The sequence below is a fragment of the Musca domestica genome, unplaced genomic scaffold (genome assembly GCF_030504385.1).
Source record: "Musca domestica strain aabys unplaced genomic scaffold, Musca_domestica.polishedcontigs.V.1.1 4, whole genome shotgun sequence".
NCBI classification, from domain to species: domain Eukaryota; kingdom Metazoa; phylum Arthropoda; class Insecta; order Diptera; family Muscidae; genus Musca; species Musca domestica.
In genome coordinates, this window is record NW_026712328.1 from 22,996,210 (window position 1) to 23,022,997 (window position 26,788).

General features: G+C 34.2%; 2 protein-coding genes and 1 long non-coding RNA gene across 8 annotated transcripts; 2 read left to right on the forward strand and 1 right to left on the reverse strand.

Annotated features, from left to right (window-relative positions):
• The first annotated feature begins 1,522 nt into the window (after positions 1–1,522).
• LOC101898723 (protein PFC0760c) lies at positions 1,523–7,491 on the forward strand. 6 transcript variants are annotated; one of them, XM_005185462.4, is made up of 3 exons: positions 1,523–1,656; positions 5,083–5,368; positions 6,150–7,491. In XM_005185462.4, exons 2-3 carry the CDS (start codon positions 5,126–5,128, stop codon positions 6,852–6,854), a joined length of 948 nt encoding a protein of 315 aa, XP_005185519.1. In that variant the 5' UTR covers positions 1,523–1,656; positions 5,083–5,125; the 3' UTR covers positions 6,855–7,491. The 6 variants fall into 6 exon arrangements, with proteins under 6 accessions (XP_005185519.1, XP_019893011.1, XP_005185517.1 ...); XM_020037452.2 differs by having other exon boundaries at positions 1,640–1,779; XM_005185460.4 differs by lacking the exon at positions 1,523–1,656 and adding an exon at positions 1,663–2,109.
• A 2,976-nt stretch (positions 7,492–10,467) lies between these two features.
• On the forward strand, positions 10,468–26,328 carry LOC101899366 (protein masquerade). Its single transcript, XM_005185464.4, has 7 exons — positions 10,468–10,827; positions 21,658–22,389; positions 25,303–25,405; positions 25,490–25,629; positions 25,695–25,781; positions 25,838–26,008; positions 26,074–26,328. The coding sequence occupies exons 1-7, from the start codon at positions 10,761–10,763 to the stop codon at positions 26,235–26,237; spliced, it is 1,464 nt and encodes a 487-aa protein (XP_005185521.2). The 5' UTR covers positions 10,468–10,760; the 3' UTR covers positions 26,238–26,328.
• LOC109612954 (uncharacterized) lies at positions 22,316–25,852 on the reverse strand. The gene is made up of 2 exons (XR_002194754.2): positions 25,719–25,852; positions 22,316–22,660 (listed from the first exon to the last, which is right to left on the reverse strand). It is a non-coding gene; the product is annotated as an uncharacterized LOC109612954 (long non-coding RNA).
• Positions 26,329–26,788: the final 460 nt, after the last annotated feature.

Genomic DNA, 26,788 nt, shown 5'->3' on the forward strand with positions numbered 1-26,788 from the left:
AGCAAAGATTTATTAAAATGCGAAAAATTGTGAAGTCTTGATATTTCTAAAAAAAACAATAGAAGATAGCAGCTGTCACACAGACTGCATTAAGTATATAAATTCTTAGTGTAAAATTCAAACCGACCTAACAAAGTTCTACAGTTTCAATTATGATCCGATCCAATTCCAAAATCTTTTGTATTATATGTCGAACATGTGCAGAACTTGTTAGCTTGATACTACGGGTTCTCCGTGAATAGAGTTGGTATTTGTAAATCATTTCATTATGGGTTTACCAATTGCTAAAGTCCCCATATAATTTGTACCTACCGTTTAGGGTCTTGCCAAAGTGGTTGAGTTGCGAACAAAAATAACTAACTTCTCACCATAATCTATGGCCATATTCTACAACTACTCAAACGTAATTCCATACAAATCATGATAAAATGATGCACATGGCCTACAAAGTGTCGGCCAGTAAGCCCATTTGACAACCGAGTTTACCGCCAAAACACATTTTGTGATTTTATGTTAGGTACAATTTCTTTCTGAGAGAGTAAGGTAGTTTTATTGTCTTTTGCTAGAAAACTAAACAGAAAAGTAAACAGACGGAATCCCTGCTAAAACTGGCAAGGAATCAGCTGATTTGTCAAAACGAAACAATTTGTTTGCCATAAACAGAGATTAATCATACAGACATTTACAGACGACTTCCAAATTTGAAACAATTTTTACCAATTTTAAGGTAATAAGACACACTTATTATTTAGGTTAGTGAAATTTGCTGATAATCACATATGCAAACCTCTCAAAGGCATTGTACATGGTAACGTCAGGTAACGTCATTTCAAATAATCATATCAATCTTTGCATTTTTTGTAATTTACCTTGTCAACTTTCACTACATAGAAAACAGGTTCCCATCTATGTTTTCTGTATATACAATGGATGCTCATTTTAGAACTGAAAAAAGCATATTGGCCCAACAGTGACACGTTGAGGATGGAGAGGATTCTTAACAATAATTCTAGGATTTTCCGGGCAACAATGCAACAATTTTACTTCTTGGCATAGCCAGAAGGCTGCTACCTAAAACAACATAGAAAAACTGAACAGAATGTACTGTACATAATCGTCGTTTTTGGGTTCAACGATCCATATCTCTGGATCCAGGAAAGATAATAGCACAAGTTGTAGTAGTTTGGAAAGGTTGAAGTGTCAATTATAATTTGGCACAAATTTTGTGGATTCCCAAAATGGAACCTTTTTCGATTCTTGGGGAATTTTTAAAATAATTCGGGTCCAAATAATCAATAATCTTGATACCACTCCCAATCGTTGGGCTTTCGAATATTTTAGTCGACATTGGTTTAGTAGATCATAGTCTTGGACCCGGAGTTTCAGGTCGAATATCCGGGCATTTGGGTCCGTCCCCTGAAGCAAAAACTACATACACCCGGAAAGGTGCAAATACCTAAAATCCAGGTTTTTCAAAATAACTTCCACTTTACATGGTTTCGAATTTAAGATTGAGAGTCAGAAAATAGTGGCAACACTGCTCTGGTTTTTCATTTCGTCTGCCTGCAACGAAAAACGCACACAAAACAAACACAGCAAACAAAACAACGAATTGGAAAAAAGACAAACGCAACAAAAATCCAATCCAGTTTAAATGTAAGAATTAAGAGAATAAGTTGAAATAAAATACGGAAAAAGCCATTATCGACAGATTTAACAAAACGAATGGAATCTCACAACATTCAAGCCGAATTCATCTAAAAAAGTCTAGTTTTAAGAGTATGAGAGTGCATCTGATTTGATTGTTGTCTTCAACTTGCTTAGATTATTGTTAACTGGATGGTTGGCTGGCTGGATGTGTGGTATTGAATCTTTCTCAACTCTTGCAGTGTTAGCCACAAAATCTTAGTTGAACATTAATCGTGGACCAGACAACAACAAACATCGCTATCTAGTTAAACACGGCAGACAACAAAAGGTGCAACAAAAAGCAATAAAATCTCCCAGACTCCACAAACGGAAAAGGTGAAAAACAAGATACCTATGTTGTCAACCATTTGTTCATTTGGTGTCGTGGTGTTAAGTCGCAATAAGATCTGTTGTGAAACGGTATTGGATTACATAGAATATTAATTGTGTGTACTGAATGCTGACTGGCATTAGATTGTAGTGGATTTTTCTTACCAGAAAATTTGTGTCCAAAAACTAAATATTGTGTGCGATTTACAAAGGGAATCATGACCAAATTATCATCTTCTTTTCAATGGAACTCGAACGTTTGCCTTCACTTTGTAATCTGTTGGCAAGAAGAGTAATGTCAAATTAATGCAACAGTGATTTATCTGAAGACTTTGCGTTCTATACAAAGTCAAAATTCTTCAAATGTATAAACCCACATGTAAACCAAACGAGTTTATGAATATACAAAAATGTTTAAAGTTTTTAAGATACCATAAAATACCGTTAGTTTGGTAGACAAATAGCTTGGCAACATAATATATCGCATGCTATAAATTTTACTTGACTTCAAGCTCAATAGACAAAGCACATTGGGTTACTTGTGTAACTACAGGCGATAAATGTTCACGTCTCAATTGTATACAACAAAAACAATAACTATTTAGTGAGATTTGTAAATGCAGTTGCTGAATTGTCCCAATTAAAAAAGACATATTACGAAAGAATATTTTCTATTGTTCGATTGCAGAAACATATAAAGAACGAGAGAGAAAATATAATTCGGGATTAAATGAAAAAAAAATACTTAAAACAATTACCTACGTCGCAACTACGATCCAACATCGGCTCTTGAATATGCAAGAATTTCTTGTACATTATTCAAATGTCTTCAACTGAATTTAATTAATTTATATGTAACTTAATTTCAAAGGCGAATCATATAATTTTATGGTTTAATCCTAGAATTAGGGTGCAAATACTCCGTGAGAGTATTTTTTTCTTAGGGGACGGACCCGGGTACGCGCATATTTAACCCGAAAGACCGGGTTCTGACTCTGGTTAGACCAAGATCCACTAATCCAATAAATTGAAAATGCAAATACCTATCCAACAAGTTGTAACATGACGAGTTTGTTTAAAATAAGTCATGATTTTTAAAAGGCTGTGGTACTGCCAGTAAAGGGACTATTTCATTTTGAATTGTGTAAATAGTAGTCCTTGAAAATTATTGGACATATACAAATTTATAAATGATTTAAAAATTGCACTATATGGAATGCTTCAAAAAATAGAGGGAAAGTACTACTTCATTCTAAACCGGAAGGGAACGTGTCTTTTCTTGGAGGTTGGACTCGGATATTTGACCCTTAAGTTCGGACTCAAAAAGCAATTGGGAAAACCTATATTGTATAACAGGGGCAAAAATCAGAAAAAAAGGAAAAAAGTAAAAAAGCTGTAAGTTCAGCAGGGCCGATCTTTGAATACATTCCACCATTTGGAACGATATTGGGAATTTAAAAAAAATCCGTTAAAAATGCTGTAAAAATCTTAAACATACCGAATGCAGCCGTTATATTATGGTCTATACGACGACGTGGACCTGCATAGGCAACTTTTGTCATAAACCATTTCAATATTCAAATGCGAAACTTGAATAAAAAATTTTGGATCCATTTAAAACAATTCCAGTGAACAATATCGCTAAAATCGTCAAAATACCGAATATCGGGAGATACCGTTATATGGGGGATATGCGAAGACGTGAACCCACACAGACAATTTTCTCTCTTAGGTTGTAGTATTCGTTACGAACAGTGTTGGCTTGTTCGGGATACCAAATTTTGTTGTTGTTGCAAAATGGTCAGGCTTAATCCCTTTGTTATTGTTTTTATAAAAACAACGTTTGTTTATTAGTGGAGAACGATAGTAATGTTTACCAGGGTGTAAGAACTTCAAACACCAAATTTGAAACAATCCCGGTGAATAATGTCGCTAAAATCATCAAAGTGCGGAATATCTGGAGGTACCGTTATATAGGGGTTACATGAAGACGTGAACTTGCACAGACAATTTTCTGTCATAGGCTGTAGTGCCCATTACGAACTTCAAATACCGAATTTGAAACATTTCCGGTAAATAATGTTGCTTAAATCAACAAAATACCGAAAAAAGAAGGTACCATTATATGGGATCCAAAACGTGGACCTACATAACCCAGTTTCAATACCAAAAGTCCTGCAGATATAATACACATTTGAGTAAAATTTTATTAACCAACTACATTTCGTTCAGAAGCTAGAGTGATTTCCACAGACGGAAGGACATTGCGAAATCCACATAGAATTTTATGCTGATCAAGAATATATATACTTTGCGGGGTCTAAAATGTATATTTCGAGGTTTACAAATGAAATGACAAACTTAGTATACCTTCCTCGGGTATAACAATCCGTTCTTTGGCCCCCTAGTATTCGCTTTATTTTTTTTTTTTGTTTATTTATATAACAAAATTCCCAGCCTTAGGCCTTATGCTTATGAATTACCTATGGAAATGGTCTAGTTTCGGAATTTGTACAAACCTTACATAAAATATAGTGTATATTAATTTTGCCCTTCCATTTGTAACATCTTGAAATATTCGTCGTAGAGCCCATAAAGTATGTAAGTATTTATTGATCAGTGAATTTCAATATGGATTCCATAAAGCTGAAGGTATGAAAAATTCCTTATTTATGGTGTCATTCATGTCAGTTCTAAGTATTTTTAAAATTTCAACCCTTTTGCAACTATTTGGTCGTATTTTGATGCTGCTCAGACTATATAAACTTTTCCTGCCGATTGAAGTCAAATTAGCTGATTTTCTGCTTTTTGATTTTTTGGTCGTATTTAATGGCACAGACCAATTCAAGATTTAAAAGTGACTGCTTGCTCTATAGAATATTGAACATCAAAACAGGATTTAACGAACTTAACAAGGTTTCTTAAACAACTAAGCAAAATTCCAGCCACCTCTCTTAGTTTGTTTGTTGTGAAGCGTAACTTTTTCCTGTTCAACGTTTTTTTGTTGATTATTTATTATGGAACGATTCATATATTTAAAATAAATTATCTTATTTGTTATAGCTTTGTTGTCATCATCCAGAATTTGTCGCACGAACCAATCAAGATGTCAATGAATAACTTGACCATTGATGGTGAATTCCGTTATATAATACAATGGTTTAATGAATGGAGTGAATTGCAACGTGACGATTTCATACCCATAATGGTCGATTATTTAACGGACACTGACCATGCATCGACGGCCTCAAATGCAACAGCAGCAACAATAAATATGAATGGCTTAGAAAATCACATGGAACGATCATTAAATATAAGTGACAAACCAATGTCTCTATTCCAATGCAGGGTAAGAAAAAAATTTAAAAAAGTAGAATTCATAATAAATCAATTTTCTCTGATGTGTTTCATTTTCTAATTGTATATTTACATTAGAGATTTTTGCCGGCTTAACATCCTTCATTTATTTATATATCATAAGGATGTATTTGACCTATATGCAAATCCGGTAAAATTTCAACGTACTATAAAACACAAATTATTACTTGAAAAAATTAATTGATGAAATTAGTTGCTTCGGTTCCGTTGCGATAAAATATTCGCAATGTAAAGACCAATATAGCCCATCTTTAAGCTTGGGCAGATTGATTATATTGACGAGGCTTCTAGCGAATTGTAATTTAATTTCAATTGTAATTGTAATTTAATTTCCTTTTGGAAAATTGCGTGCATTTCAGGTACGGCAACCAACTTCTCCAAGCAGAGAAGCGAGAAGAAAGATTCATATTTCTAGTCCGATTCGTCCCATATACAACAACGACTTAATGTTTATGAAATGTGATTAAGTGTTCACATATCTGGCAAAGAGCCCAACATAGGCAAACAAGTAATGATTGGCAACCACGAAATATTGAAATACATGGGAGTTAATTTATTTCTCTTCACCATATCATTCTCTCTCTTAACTTTATAACCTTGCACATTACTTATGTACCTATTGTCAGTCATAAGGTATCAAAAAAGTAAAATATAATGGTTTTATTTTTTATCCAATACACTCTATAACGGTACAAATCTGTTATTGCTTCATTAAAATATGTGTAAAATAACTTTTTAATTGCTACTTTTAGATAAAACTATTCTGTCAATGGAATCGTAGATGGCCCACCGAATTCAAAGAGAAATTACAACAAAAAATATCAGAAATCGATAATAAAGTTGGTGAAAGAATAAAGGAAGAAGTTACAAAAAAACATAATGGATGTGGAAGTCTTACAAATGGTTATGCCACAGAATCGAATGACGCTGACGACATTCATAATTACGACACGATGGTAAAAGAACACCATACGCCACATGTATCACAATCCAATCAAAATGATAGCCATTTAAAAGAAGATCATCAGATGCAACAACAACAAGATGTCATTGTTGTAACCAACTCTGTGACATTAAATGACCCCATGCGAGAGGTTTTAAGTAATGAAACATCTGTTGATGACATCGAACCAAACGACCAACAAGTGAATATTAATAGAGCTGCTGGAGTGGAGGATAATAATGACAATGTTGCACATGACAATAATCTTAATGAAGATAGTAACAACTCGCATGCTAGAGAACCTGTTGAACAGGTTGTACAAATGCGAAATTTACAAATAAGTGAAGATGGCCATGAAGATGTTACAGCATCAGCATCCGCATCTGTGCAGCAACAACAACAGCCATCGCCACATACTACCGTCGCATCAGTACCGGTCACAGTTACAGTTAACCCAGTAGTTGTAGCCGCACAATCAATGGCCACAAATGCAGAAGTTCCTTTAGTTGCTTAAAGATGCAGACAAACGGACGGACAAACAAAAACAGACAGACCAGTCGACAGATAAATAAACTAGAAATCGTACAAGTGGAAAGAACGAACGATCATACATACCTAACCAGCAGAAGCAGCACAAACATTCAAACGTCACAACGAACAAACAGCATCACCATCATCTACTTTAAAAATGATTACCAACATCAACAGCATCATCATCTAAGAAATATGCCAGTAATCCGTAGTAGCGTAACAAAATATCTGTAACTCAACTCGATGTTGGAACAAAAACAGAAGAAGAAGCATAGCCGCATATGAATTGAGGAGGAATAGCAGGAGAACATTTATACAAACAAGCATACATTCCAATTAACTAAGCTTAAAACATTAATATATGTTAAGTTGAAAAGAAAAAAAATAGAGTACGCATATAACAATGTGCAGACTATTGAGAAAATAAAGATAAAAACACAGACAAATATAGACATAAAAAATTTCTAGTTTCTTCAGCATTTATATGGAATTCATTAAAATGATTGATTAATTTATGATTTTTTATATTGTGTGTCACAAATAATAATAAATTCATTATTAAATTTGTTCTGTACCCGAGATTCCAAAGGACACAAGAATGAATAAGATGTATAGATTGATATAGTCAAAAATATTCAAATTGCCACAATATATGCTACTATTTGATTTTAGCAACTAACGGGGAGTTAGGTGTTTGTTTCAGATAAAAGAAGATAACATAGTTTATATGAAATTGGAGGTAGTTATATATCCAAGCTTTATCAATATTTCAACCGAATTCGACAAAAACATTATTTTTCCCTTATAAGGCACAAAAATTGGATTCGTACGTAAATGGGACCAGTACTTTCAGTGTATATATCGATTGTCGATATATAAAAGACCACCAAAAGAACTATGGGATTGAGCCTTCTTCTTCTGAATGTTACTAACTAATGTACAACAAGTACGCCTGACAATTTTGCAAAAATAAATAAATAAATAATGAACTTACACCACAACCGAAAGAAAATAGACTCAAAAGAGCTAAAGAGTTGCTTCGATTGGCCGAAAGTGGTGAACTGCCGAAATTGGTTTACTCCGATGAGAAAACATTCGTTGTCCAGCAGTTTGTAAAGAAACAAAATGATCGTGTTTACTTGCCAAAGAGGTCAGCTGAAAATGTGCACCTTCGGTTGGCCACCAGAACTAAAGCGCCGGCCATGGTGATGGTGTGGGCCGCCATAACAGCTGATGGTCGCTCGTGTTAATTGATCGTGGAATAAAAATAAATGCCGAATATTATCGCGAAAATATTCCGGAAGGTGTATTAAAGCCTTGGGCACGCAAACATTTTGACATTATGGTGTTTGACTTTGTTACAGTTTTTTTTATCTCATCCTGCATAACTATGCATTAACTCGGTCTCGGTCAGTTAGTTTAATACAGAACTTTTTTATTAGAGTGCTTATATATATTTTTCCAATTTTTCAATTAACATTTTCAGAATACAATCTATAAATCTATAAATATCCTCATTATCTTTTACAACGAAAATTATTTTTTTAAATAAACTTAAACTTACATTGTCACCTTGTAAATATTCCTTCCTTCGGCGTATTTCGGTAACATTCGTATAAATACATGTGTTCAAATACAGTAGTGAAAAACATCGAAGACCTACATCAGGTATTAGGTATTTGAACACATGTATATATCATAGGTAAAATATAAATGTAGTGTACAAACATGTCACGGAATCGAATCGAAATGGTTTGAATTTCGTAATTCAAACGTTTTTGTTTTAACTTCTTCAGATTCCGCACGATTTGGTCAAAGACGAAATTCTCATCATTCATTTTAAATATGACAAGTTTAGAGGAATGAATGAACGAAAAAATGAGGAATCAAGACAAACCACATGATTAGAAAACACTGTATAAATGGAGATTGTGCAAATATTCAGTTTAAAAGTGAACATTTTGATACGTTTAAATTTAACTTATAAATAAATTTCTGAGCTTGTCCCTAAATGATTGAAACGTCTTCTTACTCAGTTTTTGTCTCACTCATAGCTACCCTCATAACAAAATGTATAGGTTCAGCTCGATTCGATAAAGTTTTTACACGTTATGGTACAAATATAAAAATTCACCCCCTTATCTTTTCCTACACTCTACAGTACGCATTACCTCATTAAATGCCGAATATTATGGCCGCAGACCTTGGACATTTAAACAGAACTCAGCGCCATCGCACTCAGCATGCGCCACCCATGAATGGTTACAAAATGAGGTTTCTCGCTTCATTTCCAGCGCACAATGGCCACCAAAATCTCCGGATACCAATCCGTTGCACTATTGTGTCTGGAGAATTTTTTAAAGCAAGGTTGGCACTAAAAAATAACAAAGTGTCGATCATCTCAAGCAAGCGATTCGCCGGGAATGGGCCAATATACCGCAGAGCAACATTCGGGCAGCGTGTGACGGTTTCATTGGCCGTTTGAAGGCCATAATTCGCGCCAAAGGTGACCAATTCGAACAAATCTAAACTTATTCTAAAATTTGATGCTATTTCCGACATTTTTTGCTTTCAATAAAATTTAAAAAAATGTGAAAAGTATTGCGTTTTACTTTTTTTGCAGTTTTTTTTTATCTCACCCTGTATGACCAAATTAAGACTGGAAATAGGTATACCAAATTTCATCGAAATCGGTTCAGATATAGCTATATCTCCCATATATATTGTTCACCCGATTTGATATTTTTGTCCTTTGTAACAACAATATTTGGGGAAAATTATGAAATACAGCAGAGAAATACGTTTCCCAAATTTTATCGAGATCGTTTCAGATTTGGTTATAGCTCCCATATATATCTTCGTCCGATTTGTCTTTTATTGTGCACCATACGTGTAATATTAGCAAAATGGGATGGAATTACCAAATTGTGCGTAGAAACAAGTATGTCATAGCTATAGCTTCCATATGTATTTTTCATCCGATTTCATTCCGATTTGAAATTTTCTGTTTGTAAGATACAAAGATCTTGTTTTTTGCAAGCTAGTGTAATCATCTTTGTGATAAGACGCCACAATTTTTTGCACGTTTTACCATTTATTTGATGATGCTCACAACAGTTAATTTCAAATTCACAATTGGCCGTATTGATATTTCTTGGCGGTCAGCACTCGATTTATACAAATGTTTCATTGTTGTTTGTTGTCTTATAAACCTGTTTCATTTACAATATTTTTAACTGTTTGTACAGAAATAAAATTAACTATCATGCTCCTACGGTCATGCCCTCCCTGTACATTGTTTGTGTGTTTATCCAGGCAAAAGTATGTACATAAAAAATACCTACATCTAAGCTTATACATACGTTTCCGATATCACATTCAGAAAATGTTAAATGCTGCAAAACAATAAATAATTAAAAGAAACAAATTATTCATGGACAATAAATAGTACGTACCAACAACATCGATCGCATTGCTGAATAGCTGCTCTCCGGCGTCTTATGTGTAGCGTATTTTTGTTACGCTACCCCGCTGTGGCTCCGAGATAGATACTTGGCGAAAAAACTCCGCTGTTATTGAAAAAATCTTTTCATTATCAGTTAAAACGTTAAACGTTGCGGTGCTTTCGTAAAAGCTGAACTGTGAACTGGTTCGAAACGCGTCGAAAACGGAAAACAACTAGACAAGAAAAAATAAATAAACGAATTGATTAAAAATTGGAAAAAAAGAAATGAAATCAAAATAATAAATATATAAAACAAATGACAATAAATAAGTCAAGGTGTTTAAAATGAAAAAGTAAACAATAATAGTAGAAAGGAGAAATGTGTGAATAAATAGTGAAATAAAGATTTATAGCTTCATTGTCATATAAAAATACGCGCACAAAATGTTTTCTTATAAAACCCATTTCAGTGCTGTTATCAGTATTCTTGTGTTCGTGTGGATCAACCAAGGTGCATATATTAACGATTTATTAATTTTTTACACTGATATGTAATTTTTAAGATTAAACAAAAACAAAGAAGCATTATAAATTATTTAAACAGACCCTCATAAAGTGAGAATGGAATTGGTTCAATTTCTAAAAGATGCAATAGATGTTGGTGGTTTATTTAAGTCATTACCCAAAACAGTGCCTATTATGAAAACATGCATTATCTTAACTGTGTGGAGCTTACGAGCAAATTTATTTCAAAATAATTCACTTTTTAAGTTAAAAAAAAACTATTCTTTATTGACTTAAATCAAATATTTTCATTCATTTGCAATAGTGGTGCAGAAAGATTTTATTGAAAATCGTTAATGATAATATGTTTACTGTGTGCTGTAAATTTAATTAAAAAATGATCTGATTTGAAATGATAACAAATATAACTGTATATACAATTATTTTCAAGAAGATTACTAGTTTTATGTGCTAAATTTTTGTATAAGATCCGGCATTGTTTGTAGTATTTAAGTGCTTTATAAACTTAGAGTACATTGAGAACTGTGTACTGATATTACCAAGAAACTTTGATATGAAGATAAAGTAAGATTTATTTCTTTACATATTTAGTAGAGCTTCACATAACAAATAAAAGTTTTTGTGGGAATTTGTGTGAATAAAATCATACCAACTACAGGGTGAGATGAAAAAACTGCAACCAACTTCAGACATCTCTTATTTCTAAGCCACGATAGCTCATTAAATTGTTTACAAGCGTACAAAAGCATATTTGTGAGAATTTTCCAGAAAAAATGTTATTCGTGATGGAGTTCAAGCGTGATAGTGTGATACCTTTATAATTGGCTATAAATCAACAAGTAGCTATCGTTGGAGCACTCCAGAATTTAAATGTGAATAAATCTTTTGTGTCTCGTACCATCCCTCGTTACCGTGATATTGGTAACGTAGCCCGACGTCAAGGAAATGGACGGAAGAAAACAGCAACATCAGCAGATATGGTTCGAAAAGTAAAGAAGCGACTTGATCGAAATCCGAGTCGCAGTGGCCGAAAAATGGCTTGTTAGCTGAACATATCGCAATATTCCATTCAGCAAATATTGAAAAATTAGCTTGGGGTAAGGCCATTGAAATTCCAAAAAGCGCAAGAACTTACACCGCAAACAAAAAGAAAATAGACTCAAAAGAGCTTAAGAGTTGCTTCGCTGGGCCGAAAGTGGTGAACTGCCGAATTTGGTTTTCTCCGATGAGAAAACATTCGTTGTCCGGCAGTTTGTAAACAAACAAAATTATCGTATTTACTTTGTGCACCTTCTGTTGGCCACCGTGATGCTGGTAGCGTAGTCCGACGTTAAGGAAGTGGACGGAAGAAAACCGCAACATCAGCAGATATGGTTCGAAAAGTAAAGAAGCGACTTGATCGAAATCCGAGTCGCAGTGGCCGAAAAATGGCTTGTTAGCTGAATATATCGCAATATTCCATTCGGAAAATATTGAAAAATGAGCTCGGGGTAGGGCCATTGAAATTCCAAAAAGCGCAAAAACACACCCCGCAAACAGAAAGAAAATAGACTCAAAAGATCTAAAGAGTTGCTTCGCTGGGCCGAAAATGGTGAACTGCCGAATTTGGTTTTCTCCGATGAGAAAACAGTCGTTGTCCAGCAGCATGTAAACAAACAAAATGATCGTGTTTACCTGCCAAAGAGGTCATCTGAAAATGTGCACCTTCGGTTGGTCACCAGAACTCAAGCGCCGGCCATGGTGATGTTGTGAGACGTCATAACAGCCGATGGTCGTTCTCCGCTCGTATTAACCGACCTTGGCATCAGAATAAATGCCGAATGTTATCGCGAAAATTTTCTGGAGGGTGTATTAAAGCCTTGAGCACGCAAACATTTTGACCGCAGACCTTGGACATCCCGACAGGACTCAGCACCATCGCACTCAGCACGCGCCATCCTAGAATGGTTACAAAATGAAGCTACTTGCTTCATTTCCAGCGCACAATGGCCACCAAAATCTCCGGATACCAATCCTTTGGACTATTGTGTATAGAGTATTTTGGAAAGCAAGGTTGACACTGAAAAGTACCAAAGTGCCGATCACCTCAAGCAAGCGCTTCGCCGGGAATGGGCCAAAATACCGCAGAACCAGATTCGGGCTGCGTGTGACGGTTTTATTGGCTGTTTGAAGGCCATAATTCGTGCCAAAGGTGACCAGAGATGAACAAATCTAAACATAATCTAAAATGTGATGCTATTTGCGACATTTTTTGAAGAAAGTAAAAATTATGGCATATGACTTTGTTGCAGTTTTTTATCTAACCCTGTGGATATATGTGAACCGAATTCACCAAATATCGTTTTTTGCAAAAGTGGTGCCCAACATGCGTTCTATTCTGGTATTTCTGAGCTTTATCTTATATCTGGTACCAAATATCATTGTTGTGGAGTTCATTTTACAAATGTGGGAGACTTAAACATCAAATCCGATGAAATTTTAAAATGGGAACTATAGCTATATTCGAAAAGATTTTTACCAAATTTGACACACTTAATTCGGTGGGATGGCCGATATTTATCCAATTTGGACGAATACTACACGTATGGCGCACTATAAAATTGAAATAAGACGAAGATATATGGTAGTTGTTTCTAAATTTGGAAAAATTACTATCAATTTCAATAGCATTCGCCTTAGGGTTAAAAAAGGATTTGTGAAAATTTTCGTCTCAATCTGACAATATATGCAACTCTGTTCACAAAAATACATGAACAGACGGACGGAAATCGATAAATCGACTCATAATGTGATTATATGAACATCATTAAAAGACTGACCACCAAATGCCTTTCGTTTCCTTCTCCATTTTACAAACAAATGTATCACAGTGTGGCGTAGGATATAAAAACGCATTTGAGTAAATGAGCGATGTGTCGTTGCAACTAGTGGGTAAAGAATTGACAAAATGCAGTTTAAGAGAATGGTGTGCTCATGACAGAGGCATGTTAATAGTGAAAGCACAATTATTGGAAAAAATGACAACTAGAATTTGCAGAGAACTAAAAATAGGGGTTCATAATTGGATTCCATTAAAGTTGTCAACTAATTGCATTTTTCTTTGCGGTTAAAATAAATAAAATTTATGGATTAAAAATCTGCTGAACAGATTTTCCTGAAAATTTCCAAATATACTACAGCATAGCCTGAAAGTAACATTGGCTGTATAAATTTTTGAATGTCTACTTGGAACGGGAGATATTGCATCAAAATCGGAGGCATCTTCAAAATAAATAGTTTTTGTATGCACATATCTATTGATCGATTGCAGATATAGTTTTCAAATTAGGAGTACGCAACGGAGCAAAAATTGTTTTGTCAAATTATATTCAAATCGGTTCAGATTTGGATATAGTTCACAAATATATTTTCGGCCAATTTTTCATGTCTGATGCACTATATATGTACATATGTCCGAAAGCAATGAAATTCGGAATGAGAATTATATTAAAATCGGTTGAAATATGTATATAGCTCCTATATATATTTTCGGCCGATTTCACATATTTGATGCACCAAACGCGATATGTATGTCCGATTCCTATGAAATGCAGAATGTGTGGCGGGATTTGGTACAAAAATACATTTTCCAAATCATATTGAAATTGGTTGAGGTTTGGATATACATCCAATATATATTTTCGGCCCATTTCGTATATCGATGCACCAAATACGCTATATATCTCAAATTTCAATGAAATATGGAAAGTGTGACGGAATTTGGTGCAAAAATTAATTTTGTCAAATTATATTGAAATCGGTTTAGATTGAGGTATGGTTTTATTAACAAACATTGACACACAACGCCTTTGCAATGATATTAGTCTAATATTTTGCTACCTCGAATTCTCTAATTGCAACAGAGATGCCAATCAACTTCAAAAGATTGCAGTTTCCTGCACGCATGGCATTTACTATAAATATAATAAATCTTCGTGTATTCCGACTAAATTTGGCATGTTCCTGCTTTTCTCATGGTCAGCTGTTCCTGACATGTTCATGCGTTGGTAGACCGAGCGATTCGTATGTTTGCGCATTAAAGTATTACAATAAATACGTTTTTTTTGAATGCATATTATATTAAAAGGAGTAGCGAAGCCTTTAAAGTACGAATTATTTGGAGGAAGCCGGAATCTACATCGATTTTTTTACGAGGATGCATTTTTTCTTTTAAAATTTTATTTGGTTTTATAATGTAACTATAACTCGAAAATACGTTCAATCGGCAGGTATCGCTATATTAATCATATCGTTGGTATGTTCCACCATTTGTGAATTATTTGTGACAAAAGGGTTCAAATTGTAATTCGAATTATTCTAATTGTAATCCGAATTATCCCAATTGTAGTACGAAATGTTTCATTTGAAAATCAAAGAAAAATATTGAATTAAGTTGAATTACAAATGGAATAATTGGAAAAATTCCGTCCGGGGTTATATGCCATATCGGAAAAACGCAGTCTTTATTGCATGCATATTACGACTTTTTTAGAGCTATATTTTTATATATACTGATATACACTTCATTTGTTATATCAAATCGATATCTGTACCAATTTTATATATAAACCTAGAAACATATAGTACCTGTTCTATTAGTTTTTATGCATCCAGAATGCGTCAGTAGGCAACATATCGGCAAAATTATGAAAAAAATATATTTTTTTTATTGACGTGGTACCTTTATTTTTACTTAATACTTTACCATTATATTGGTATTATAAAAATAACAACACACATTTGTATCCGCTAACGGATTTCACACAGTGAAGTAATCCGCATTTCAAAAGGAGATTATCATTTGTATGTTTTCCCCACATTAAGCTCATTTTAATTTGAAACACCAGGATATAAGTTCAATTGAAATAAAGAACCTGCCAATTCTCCAAGTCTCTCTCTCTCCCTCTCTGAATTAATCTTCAAGCTAATAAAATCCGGTTCGATAAAAAACCAAATAACAACAATAACATTTATTCGAAGTAGGTCAGGTCAGTTGATTTCCAAAAAAACCTTAGACGTGTGCAAAAACAACAATAAAGACAACAGAAGGCGTGAATGAACTGTAGGGCAAATATAATTGTTAATTCATGTTAATGGCTACCGAAACACGATGTAGGCGAATGAATGAATGAACGCAACGACTACCCCAACAACAGGTCTATTTGCACTTTACATTAGTTGGATTTACGCATGTGACAGATAAAATAACAACAATTGAATTCAACTAAATCACATAACTTATGCTTATATATCTTTTATATAGGAACAAATCGAAGACATTTCGTCATGAATTGCCTTGATCGTGAATTTATTAAAAAGAAGCCGGTATTACCCACATTGATGCTGATAGACGGATTGTAATGCGTTAATGCATGAATCACTCTGTCTGGGTCGAGTGAAAAAATTTTATAAAAAAATTTTTTTAAATGAATGTCATTAGAAGCGATTGCGGCTCAATGGATATTGAAAGAAACAAAAGACTTAAGACACAAACAACACACATTAATCAAAAACGTAGGTATATTCATTGGACAGGTCAAAAGGGCTAAAGACGGTCGTCATACTTTTGGGTCGAGGATATATGATGACACTTTCTAACTTGTTTATTCATGTCTCTGATATGTTGCATACAATTTGTTCAGTTGTATTGATTTGGTAGTTCCTTCCACGCCACACTGTGGTACAGGGTATTACGTCTTCGTTCACTTGTTTTCAACATGCAAAAGGAAACGAAATAAACACATTGTTTTTTTTTTTTGATGATTATCATAGAATCACATTTTGAGTCGATGTATGCGTGCCCGTCCGTCTGTCCATGTTTTTTTGTGAACAAACTGCAGGTCTCTTTTATCGTCCAACTGAGATGATATTTTCCACATAGTGGTATGGGTATTATGTCTTTGTGCATTTGTTTGTAACATGAAGAAGGGAACGAGATAGATCCACAGTTACTTTTTAGGATCTTGATAGAATCACTTTTAGAGTTGATTTATGCATGTAAGTCCGTCTGTCCGTCCGCCTGTCCATGTATTTTTGTGAACAAAAAGCATGTCGCATTTATTATCCGATTGCGATGAAATTTTCCAAACAATATTTGTTTGGCCCAAGGATGAACCCTATTGAAATTGGTGAGAATCGGATCAAATTTAGATATAGCTTGGATCCAATTTAGACCTAAATTTCAACACATACGACCGAATTCAGTCTAGAAGCAAGTACGTCAGATTTGGTGAAAATCGGTTCAGATATAGCTATAGCTCCCATATATATGTTTCATCGGATTTGGTCTTTAAAGCCCTCAAATTCGTAATATGCACTCCACAACAATGATATTTGGTACCAGATATCTTATAGAGTTCGGAAATACCTTTGCCAAATTGTATCGAGATCGACTCAGATTTGGATATAGCTCTCATATATATCCTATCCTATCCAAATTATAACTGCTCTAAAGCCAAAGGATGATAGGAGGTATGATCTACTTCAAATAAATTCTTTTGTTATGGGAGCTCTACTAAATATGCATAGTGGTGTGTGGTATCATATGGTCGGCCCGTCCGACTTTTGTCTTTTCCTAACTGATTTTAATTTAAGCCTTCTCGAAGTCATATGATATGATATAACATTTTTATTTGGTACCAGAGGTACAAATGCCTCCGTCAAATTTTGCGAAAATCGGTTCAGAGTTTGATATACATCTGGATATCCGCCATAATACACATTTAGAAAAAAGTTCATAGTTGGTATAATCTACTTCACATAAATTCCCAATATAGACGTTTATTTGTTACGGATAGTTCCACTAGATATGCATGGTGGTGTAGGGTATCAAATAGTCGACCCCTTCCGAATTTTGTTTTTTATACCCTCCACCAAAAAAGGTATGGAGGGTATATTAAGTTCGTCATTCCGTTTGTAACTCATCGAAATAATCATTTTAGACCCAACAAAGTATATATATTCTTGATCAGCGTAAAATTCTAAGTCCGTCCGTCTATCCGTCCGTCCGTCTGTCCGTCTGTTGTAATCACGCTACAGTCTAAACGAATTAAGATAGGTAGCTAAAATTTTGCACAGATCTCTCTTTTGTCTGCAGGCAGGTCAAGTTCGAAGAAGGGCTATATCGGTCCACGATATCGTATATTCCCCATATAACTGTACCCCCCGATATTCGGTATTTTGATGATTTTACCCACATTTTTCAACGGAATTGTCTGAAAATCCACACAAGGAGTTCCTTGTGGGTACTTTATACCTCGGCAGAGAATTATCTATATAGGTCCACAATATCGTATAGCCCCCATATTACGGTACCCCCGATATTTGGTATTTTGATTATTTTATCCACATTTTTCAATGAAATTGTCTGAAATTCCACAAAAGGATTCCCTTGTGGGCATTTTATCCCCTCAAAAAGAATTGTCTATATAGGTCCACGATATCGTATATCTCCCATATAACAGTACTTCCCTATATTCGGGGTTTTGATGATTTTAGCCACATTTCCCAATGGAATTATCTGAAAATCCACACAAGGAGTTTCTTGTGAGTACTTTATCCCCAGACATAGATTTGTCTATATAGGTCCACAATAGCGTATATCCCCCCATATATCGGCACCTTCCGATATTAGGCATTTTAAAGATTTTAACAGAATTTTCAATGGATTTTATTCTTTTTTTTAATATTTTCTAATTCGTTCCAAATGGTGGAGGGTATTCAAAGTTCGGCTCGGCCGAACTTACTGCTTTTTTACTTGTTCATTACTGGTTTTCTTTATTTCCCGTTATATTATAAAAACCCTTTTGTATACGTTTTGTGCCTGCAATATTCTTCCATCTAATTTTAGATTTACTTGGTTATTATTAATTTTTATGAAAGTTACATGGTCTGTTTTCCATAAATATTTCGGAATATGAAAATGGAACTAAGAATTAGGTGTAATAAATACTACTTTTTATCGGGGATTGCCCGTTTATTCAGATTTTTTGTTTATTGGATCTTTAATTCAAGTATATTGTCTATATTTCTTGTAGGAGGTTGTCGTTTTTATAGTAAAAAGTTTTTTTTTTGTTTTAAGAGAGAGAGAGTCATTGACTATTCTGTATATTATATATCATTTAATACGGCTAAAATAGCCACATTGAAAATAAAAACTTTAGACCCCATGTATCTATGGACGAAACCAGTTTTAACTGTCGGTTTTTTTTTTTTTTTGGTGTCGATCTAGTTATGTTGTTCTGTCTATTTGTCTGGCTGTCTGTTGCGCATGGTAATCCTCGAAGGGATCAATTCTTGGTACATCGTAATATTTTTGCTTAACTGAATCGAGTTGGGATATGGGCAATATTTTTCCACTTCATCTGGTACCCCATACAAATTCAACATTTTGTAAAAAAAAGTACAGGTACAATATTAAGTGAATTGAATATCTGACATAATTCAATAATGATACATATTTTTTAGACAAGACTTAGGTTAAATGCGAAAATGTACAATACTGAACCCACAAAATGTAACAAAATTATTCACATTTTTACTATAATATTTTAATGCGACTTTACTACGGTATCCCGAACAAACATACCAACACTGTTCTAAAAATGTTTTCTTTACCCAATGGTGGAGGGTATTAGAAGTTCGGACCGGCAGAACTTAATGTCCTTTTACTTGTTATAATTGTAACAGTATTTTTCAATAAATATGTTTTTTTGAAAAATTTCAAGTTACTTCTAAATAATGGATTATATTCTTTATACGCTACACCACAAGGTGGTCAGGTGTCAGTCAGTCAGTATTATGTCTTATGTCAAATTAGGCCTGAAAATAAGTATGCCAAATTTGTTCGAAATCGGTTAAGATATAGTTATAGCTCCCATATATATTGTTCATCCCATTTGTTATTTTTATCCTCCGCAGCCGTAATATGCTTTTTGTAACTACAATATTTGGGAAATATATCAAATACAGCTCAGAAATACATTTGCAAAATTTTATCGAGATCGGTTAAAATTTGGATATAGCTTCCATATATAACTTCGTCCGATTTACCTTTTATTGCGCACCAAACGTCTAATATTTGCCCAAATGGGATGGAATTTTGCACCTCCGATTTGTTATATTTGTTACCCACAGCCATAATATGCACTCCGTAACAACGATATTCAGGGAAATATATCAAATACAGCTCAGCTCTTTGCCAAATTTTATCGAGATCTGTTCCGATTTGGATATAGCTCCCATATATATCTTTATCCGATTTCAAATGAATTCTGCACCAAATGGGCAATACAAGTCCGTATTTAATACAATATGCTTCGGCATATTTAGTCCTTAGAACTATAAATTATAATTATAATCATAGCGTGTATGATTGAATTCTCCTATAAAAACTTTTAATTGTTATGCGGAGCTCAACTAAATTAGCAAAGTGGTGTAGGGTATCATAAAGTCGGCCCCGCCCGACTTTAAGACTTTCTTTACTGGTTTTTACTTGTTCCTTTTTATACCCTACTCCACATAGTGGTAAGGGTATTATGTCTTTGTACATTTGTTTGTAACATGGAGAAGAAAACGAGATAGACCTACAGTTCCTTTTGGTGATCAGCATAGAATCACATTTTGAGTCGATTTATGCATGTCCGTCCGTCCGTCTGTCCATATATTTTTGTAAACAAAATGGAGGTCGCATTTATTATTCGATTGAGATGACATTTTCTAAATAACATTTGTTTGGCTCAAGGACGAACCCTATTATATCTTCATTCGATTTTAGGTTTCTTGTGCTCCAATATCAGTCCAAATGGTGTGAATTTTGCTACATCCGATCGAATTCAGCCTACAAGCATGTGTTTCAAATTTGGTGAAAATCGGTTGAGATATAGCTATAGCTCCCATATATATCTTCATCCGATTTTGTGTTTAAGTCACTCAAATTCGTAATATGCACTCCACGAGACTGATATTTTGCACCAGATATCAGATACAGCCTAACAATTCATGATTCAAATTTTATCAAGATCGGTTCCGATATTGGATATAGCTCCCATATATATCTTCATCCGATTTTTGGTTTCTTTCTGGCTTATATCAGTCCAAATGGTGTGAATTTTGGCACTTCAGTATAGAAAAAAGTACTTATAATTTGATGCACAATACAAGAATAATATTTGGTACCAGATATCAGATTTAGCCAAGAAATAGCTGTTTTCAATTTTATAAAGATTGGCTCAGATTTGGATATAGCCTCCATATATATCATTATTCGATTTCAGGTTTATTGTGCACCAAATAGCTAATATTAGCCCAAATGTAGTGAATTTTCGAAATTCAACCGAGTTTGGCATAGAAGGAAAAATTTCAAATTTGCTCCCATATATATGTTTTATCCGATTTGGTTTTTAAATCTCCCAATTTCGGAATATGCACTCTACCATAGTGATATTTTGTACCAGATATGTCACAGAGCTCAGAAATTGCAATATAAACCTTTCTTTTACAAGAGTTCTACGAAACATGCATAGTGGTGTAGGTTATCATATAGTCGGCCCCGCTCGACTTTTGAGCCTTCCTTACTGGTTTCATTTTATAAATTCGAATGCGTGCTTTTGTGTAAAAGATTTTTATCTTCAGCTTTAATTTAATCCTTGTCATAACATACTCACATGCTTGAATGGAACTTGTTTCTTCTAATTAATTGAATAATTTCTCGAGCTCGATGTCAGTTTGATTACGTTGTTACCATCACTAATTTATTTAACTATTTCCTTCTTTCCAGCTTTAACATACCCCACCGACGATTCCAGGAAGTGTAATTGTATTCTCTTAAAAAACTGTGAGACCTTTAATGAATTCATAGATCTCTCAACCGATATACCATTCATTACGAATATAATTAAACAAGCCATCTGTGACTTTGACGGAACAAACATTTTCGTCTGTTGTCCTCCGAGAATTCCCAATAAAAGACATGCAAAGGGAAATCCAAAATTAGATTATTTAGATGAATTGACTGGCCTAAATTGCCCGCCGTCCTTTGGTGAAGAGTACAACTATGATGAATACTTAAAACAGCATCCGGAAGATGATAGTGAAGGAGACGACAGCTATAATTCCAATAAGAAAGAGGGGTCCGATAAAAGAGAAAAAGTCGATATAAATGGAATTCTCTGCACTCAATCTAACAATTGTGGTCGTTTTAAATTTCCCACTGACGACAGTCCAACTTATCCAAGGCCAACGCCACATCCAGACTATCAAGGATATGATCATAATTTTAATGCACCACTTTATCCCTTCCATCATCATCATCACCACCATCACTATCATGGTCATGATGATGAAGATTACAATGTGCCACATCGCAATAAGGAACACACTTTTGTTGTATCAACGACCACACCCTTTCCATTGCCAACAAATTCACAGTCTCCAGATTGTGGTAAATTGCCAAAGGGCCAAAGTTCAGAAGTTTATCCATGGATTGTTAGACTAGCATATTTAAATACAAGTAAGTACACATAAGAAATGTAATAAGATATATTAATTATTCATGACATTTCGGACAACATCTTGCAATTTGATGCCTAGAGCAACGCCAACTAAAAATACACTTATACTGCGGCACAGGCACCATCTTGCTTCAGTCATTTGAAAGCCACAGGCACATTGTTTTACATGATCCGATAGGTCACTGATATTTTCTAATAGTGATCTTATAGGTTGGGGATCCTCTGGTTTGGTAGTTTCTTCTCGATCGTCATCCATTTTTTGCTCTGAATCTATAAAAAATAAGACTATTTTCTAAATATATGGAATCTTAACAATGTGAATATACATATAATTCTGGCCGCCTCCTTTACTTAAAATTTAATTTTTTATTTAACTTGGACAGTGCGTCCATAGACAATTAAATATTCGAATTGAGAAAGCCGAACGCGCTGCTCATTGCCAATATTTTTTCTAATTTATTTAATAAACTAAATTCCACATTCTTTAATATTAATAGGCATCAAAATCTTGAAAGTATTCCCATAAATCGTTCCACCATAGTATGTGGAGGGCATATTAAATTTTTCATTTGTAAAACCTCAAAATAAAAATTTTAAACTCCACGAAGTATATACATATACTCTTGATCGGCATAGAATTCTATTTCGATTTAAGGATAATCGTGTCTGTCTGTGGAAATCACTCTAGCTTCCGAAAAAATTGAAGTAGGTTGATGAAATTTTATTCAAATGTGTGTTTCATCTGCAGTACTTTTAGTATTAGAAATGGACTATGTAGGTCCACGTTTAGTTATAGCCACCATATAACTCTACCAACCTTTATTCGTTACTTTGATAATTTTAGCGACACTCTTCACCGGAGTCGATTCAAATTTCGTATTTGAAGTTCCTAATAGTCACGACAGTCTCTGAAAGAAAATTGTCTATGCAAGTCCATGCCTTCGTATAGCCCCCACATATCAGTACCTCCCTATATTCGGTATTTTGTTGATTTTACTTGCAATACTCACCGGAATTGTTTCCAATTTCGTATTTTTAGTTTATAATGGGTACTTCTGTCAGTTTGATGATTTTAGCGGCATCATTTATCACAATTGTTTCATATTTCGTATTTGAGGTTCCTAATAGGTACTACAGTCTGTGAGAGGAAATTGTCTATGCAAGCTTAGGTCTTCGTATAGCCCCCATATATCTGCACCTTTCTACATTCCGTTTTTTGAGCCCTTCCCTATTTGTTATTTTCATGATTTTAGCGACATTATCTATCGGATTTGTTTCAAATTTCGTGTTAGAAGTTCCTAATGGGTACTACAGCCTATGACAGAAAATCGTCCATGCAGGTCTTCGTATGACTCCAAAATTGCAGCACTTCCCTATATTCGTAATTTTGATGTTTTTTAACAAAATTTTTAACGGATTCTATTTATTTACATATTTTTAATTTTTTTTTTTTTTGAATTTCCAAATTCATTCTAAACAGTAGAGGTAATTCAATGTTCGGCCCGGCCGAAATTGTAGGGTAAAGGAATCATTATATAAAAGCATCTACATTCAAGCGTATTTCACTTTAAACTTCATATACCAGTAAGACCGTTTAGATAATGCAGTTAAACTTATTAAATAACCATAAGTGAGCCAGGCCGTTATATGGGGCCATACCAAAACGGGAACCTCTATAGACTATTTTATACTTCTAGGATTGTCTTCTATCAAATCTTCTAAAATACCAAATTAGAAACTATTATGTGGGTAAATATGACTAGGATTATCAAGATACCTAATATCGGTGAGTATTGTTATATGTGCGCTTTAGGAAAACGAGGAACTAAATATTCATTGTTCTGCCATTGGGCTAGAACCCATTACGAACAACAAATACCAATTTATGTGGCAAAAATCATCAAATCACCGAATATCGGGAGGTACCGTTATATGGGGGCTATACCAAACATGCAATGTTTCGCTACCGTAGCTAGAACCCGTTATGACCTGCAAATACCAATTTTTAGACAAATCCGCAAAAAATGTGCCAAAAACCATGAAAATACCGAATATCGGGAGGTACCGTTATATGTGGCTATACCAAAATGCGGACATACACATACCATGTTTCGCCACACGAGCTAGAATATACCATACTCACTTTAAACAAAATAATGTAGAAAAAAAACATCAAAATACCGAATATCGAGAGGTACCATTATATGGGGACGAATATTTAGGGATGTTGATGACAAAGTTAATATACCCTCCTTTGCAAGGTGGAGGGTATAATAACAAAATATAGGAAAATAGATATGATTACGTCATGTCTAAGTGATGCGGTAATACAAAATGCTCGAGTAAGGCAAGAAGAATTACAAATGAAATTCTCGAATAACATATGGAATATTATGATTGAAATCAAAAATTATTTGAATTACAACTGAAAAAGATGTAGTAGATTCTTGCAGAATCCAATCCCCAAACCTTACTCTCAAGTGTTATATGTAAGCTATTTCAAAACCTGGACTTCAATTGAAAATTATGATTAGTAGTGTCAGAACGTACCGCTACATGAAGCTATATCACATATTGTAATTATGTAAAAAATCTTACTGCAAGTACAAGGCTTTTTATTTTCTGAAGAGATTCTACATGCTGTGAACCCGAAATCCGAAGTATGTTATAAAATGGAAATTTTGGAAATTGGAAGTCTTGACTTAAATATTCAAAATACCAAATCATTCGAAGTATTTTTATATTGTGGCTCTTCCTTGCCATGGGCTGTTTGCCCATTTTGAATACCGACCAGGGAAAAACTCTAATTACCAAATAATCAATTTCGACGTGTTACAAACTGACTGACAAATTTAATACACCCACCATTGGCGAAGAGCATTTGTAATAGAATTCTGTATTATTCTTCCCAGCTAGCCGAACTGTACGTCATCGTTGCCTGGGTACAATAATTACTAGACAGCACATCTTAACCGCAGCCCATTGTGTAGATAACTTGGTGAGAGATTTAAGACTGTAAGTACAATGACTTCAATCACTATTTGATATGACATTTAAAATAATACGAGTATAATCTAAAAATATTTTCTCTTGTTTTAGTATTTACGCTCGTGTTGGAGATGATACTAACTTTCAAGATTTTAAAATAATCGAGACCACAATACATCCTGCCTACAATGATCCATTATTCAATAATGATGTTGCTCTTGTCCGATTGGCCAAGACACACAATGCAAAAAGTAAGAAATGAAAATACGTTACAAGCAATATATTGGTGATTTAAATGCGTTTTACTTATTTGCAGTACCAATTGTACAAATTTGCTTACCTCAAAACGATAGTGAAATAGCGATGGGCAATACAGGTATTGTGGCCGGTTGGAGTGATAATGGTTAGTTATTATTTTTTATTTATAGACAAATGTATTGATAAATATATTTTTTACAGGAATTTCCAATGTTGCCAGTTCTAAGGTGCGCTACATAAACCTACCCGTTCTAAATAATACAGAATGTGCCATACGTTACGCCAAATACAGTGAAAACTTTGAAAATAGCATTGTGATAACTCCAAGCGAGTTTTGTGCTCAATCGGAAGCCAAAAGGGATGTGTGTGAAGGTATATGGTGACTTGACATCAATAAATAGTTTAAAGAAATATTGTAAACGTTACTAATTTTTTAGGTGATAGTGGTGGACCATTTATGAATCGTTCGAGAAGTGGTCGATATACCCTCTTAGGTATTGTCGCATTTGGCCCCAAAACAAATTGTGGGCAATCTAATTTGCCGGGAGTATATATGCGCGTTAGTTCATATGTTGAATGGATTCAACAAAATATTGCATAAATTTTAATAAACTAGAAATTAACTATATTATTTAAGAAAAGTACAATAATGAAAAGTTTAGAAATGAAATTAAACAACAATAATAATATAATATTAAACAAATCTAAAATCGTCTTTAAAAGCGTTACCTAAAATTTTACTTATGTTAGAAAAATACTTAACTTCCACCCTATGGTAAAACGATTTGTACGTCCGTATCTCCCAAATACGCCAGGTCCATATCTTAAATTCTTCCAACATTGTATAAACAAGTAAGCAAAGGCTATAGCCGTGCGGGGCCGACCATGTGCTACTCTGCAATACTACAATATATTAGAAGCCCTCTTATGTTCAAATCCATTTTGGAATATTTCGCTTTTTAAAATTATGTCACGGAGCACTGTCCAGATATTGCCCTTAGCATTTTGACCAGGGACAGTTTCTCAATATTTACGCACTCCCTCGTGCTGTTAGTTGTTGTGGTCCATTTTATAGCAAAATATAATCCAATGGTCATTCAAAATGCTAGAAATCTTGTCTGTCCCTAATTCTTTTCTCAGAGTTGAAGTCGA

Bases quoted from the DNA above. Each gene is read 5' to 3' on its own strand.
- LOC101898723 (XM_005185462.4), top strand. From the start codon at position 5,126: ATGTCAATGAATAACTTGACCATTGATGGTGAATTCCGTTATATAATA. The intron at 5,369-6,149 runs GTAAGAAAAAAA...TGCTACTTTTAG, and splicing joins TGTCTCTATTCCAATGCAGG to ATAAAACTATTCTGTCAATG.
- LOC101899366 (XM_005185464.4), top strand. From the start codon at position 10,761: ATGTTTTCTTATAAAACCCATTTCAGTGCTGTTATCAGTATTCTTGTG. The intron at 10,828-21,657 runs GTGCATATATTA...CCTTCTTTCCAG, and splicing joins GTTCGTGTGGATCAACCAAG to CTTTAACATACCCCACCGAC. The intron at 25,406-25,489 runs GTAAGTACAATG...CTCTTGTTTTAG, and splicing joins TTGGTGAGAGATTTAAGACT to TATTTACGCTCGTGTTGGAG.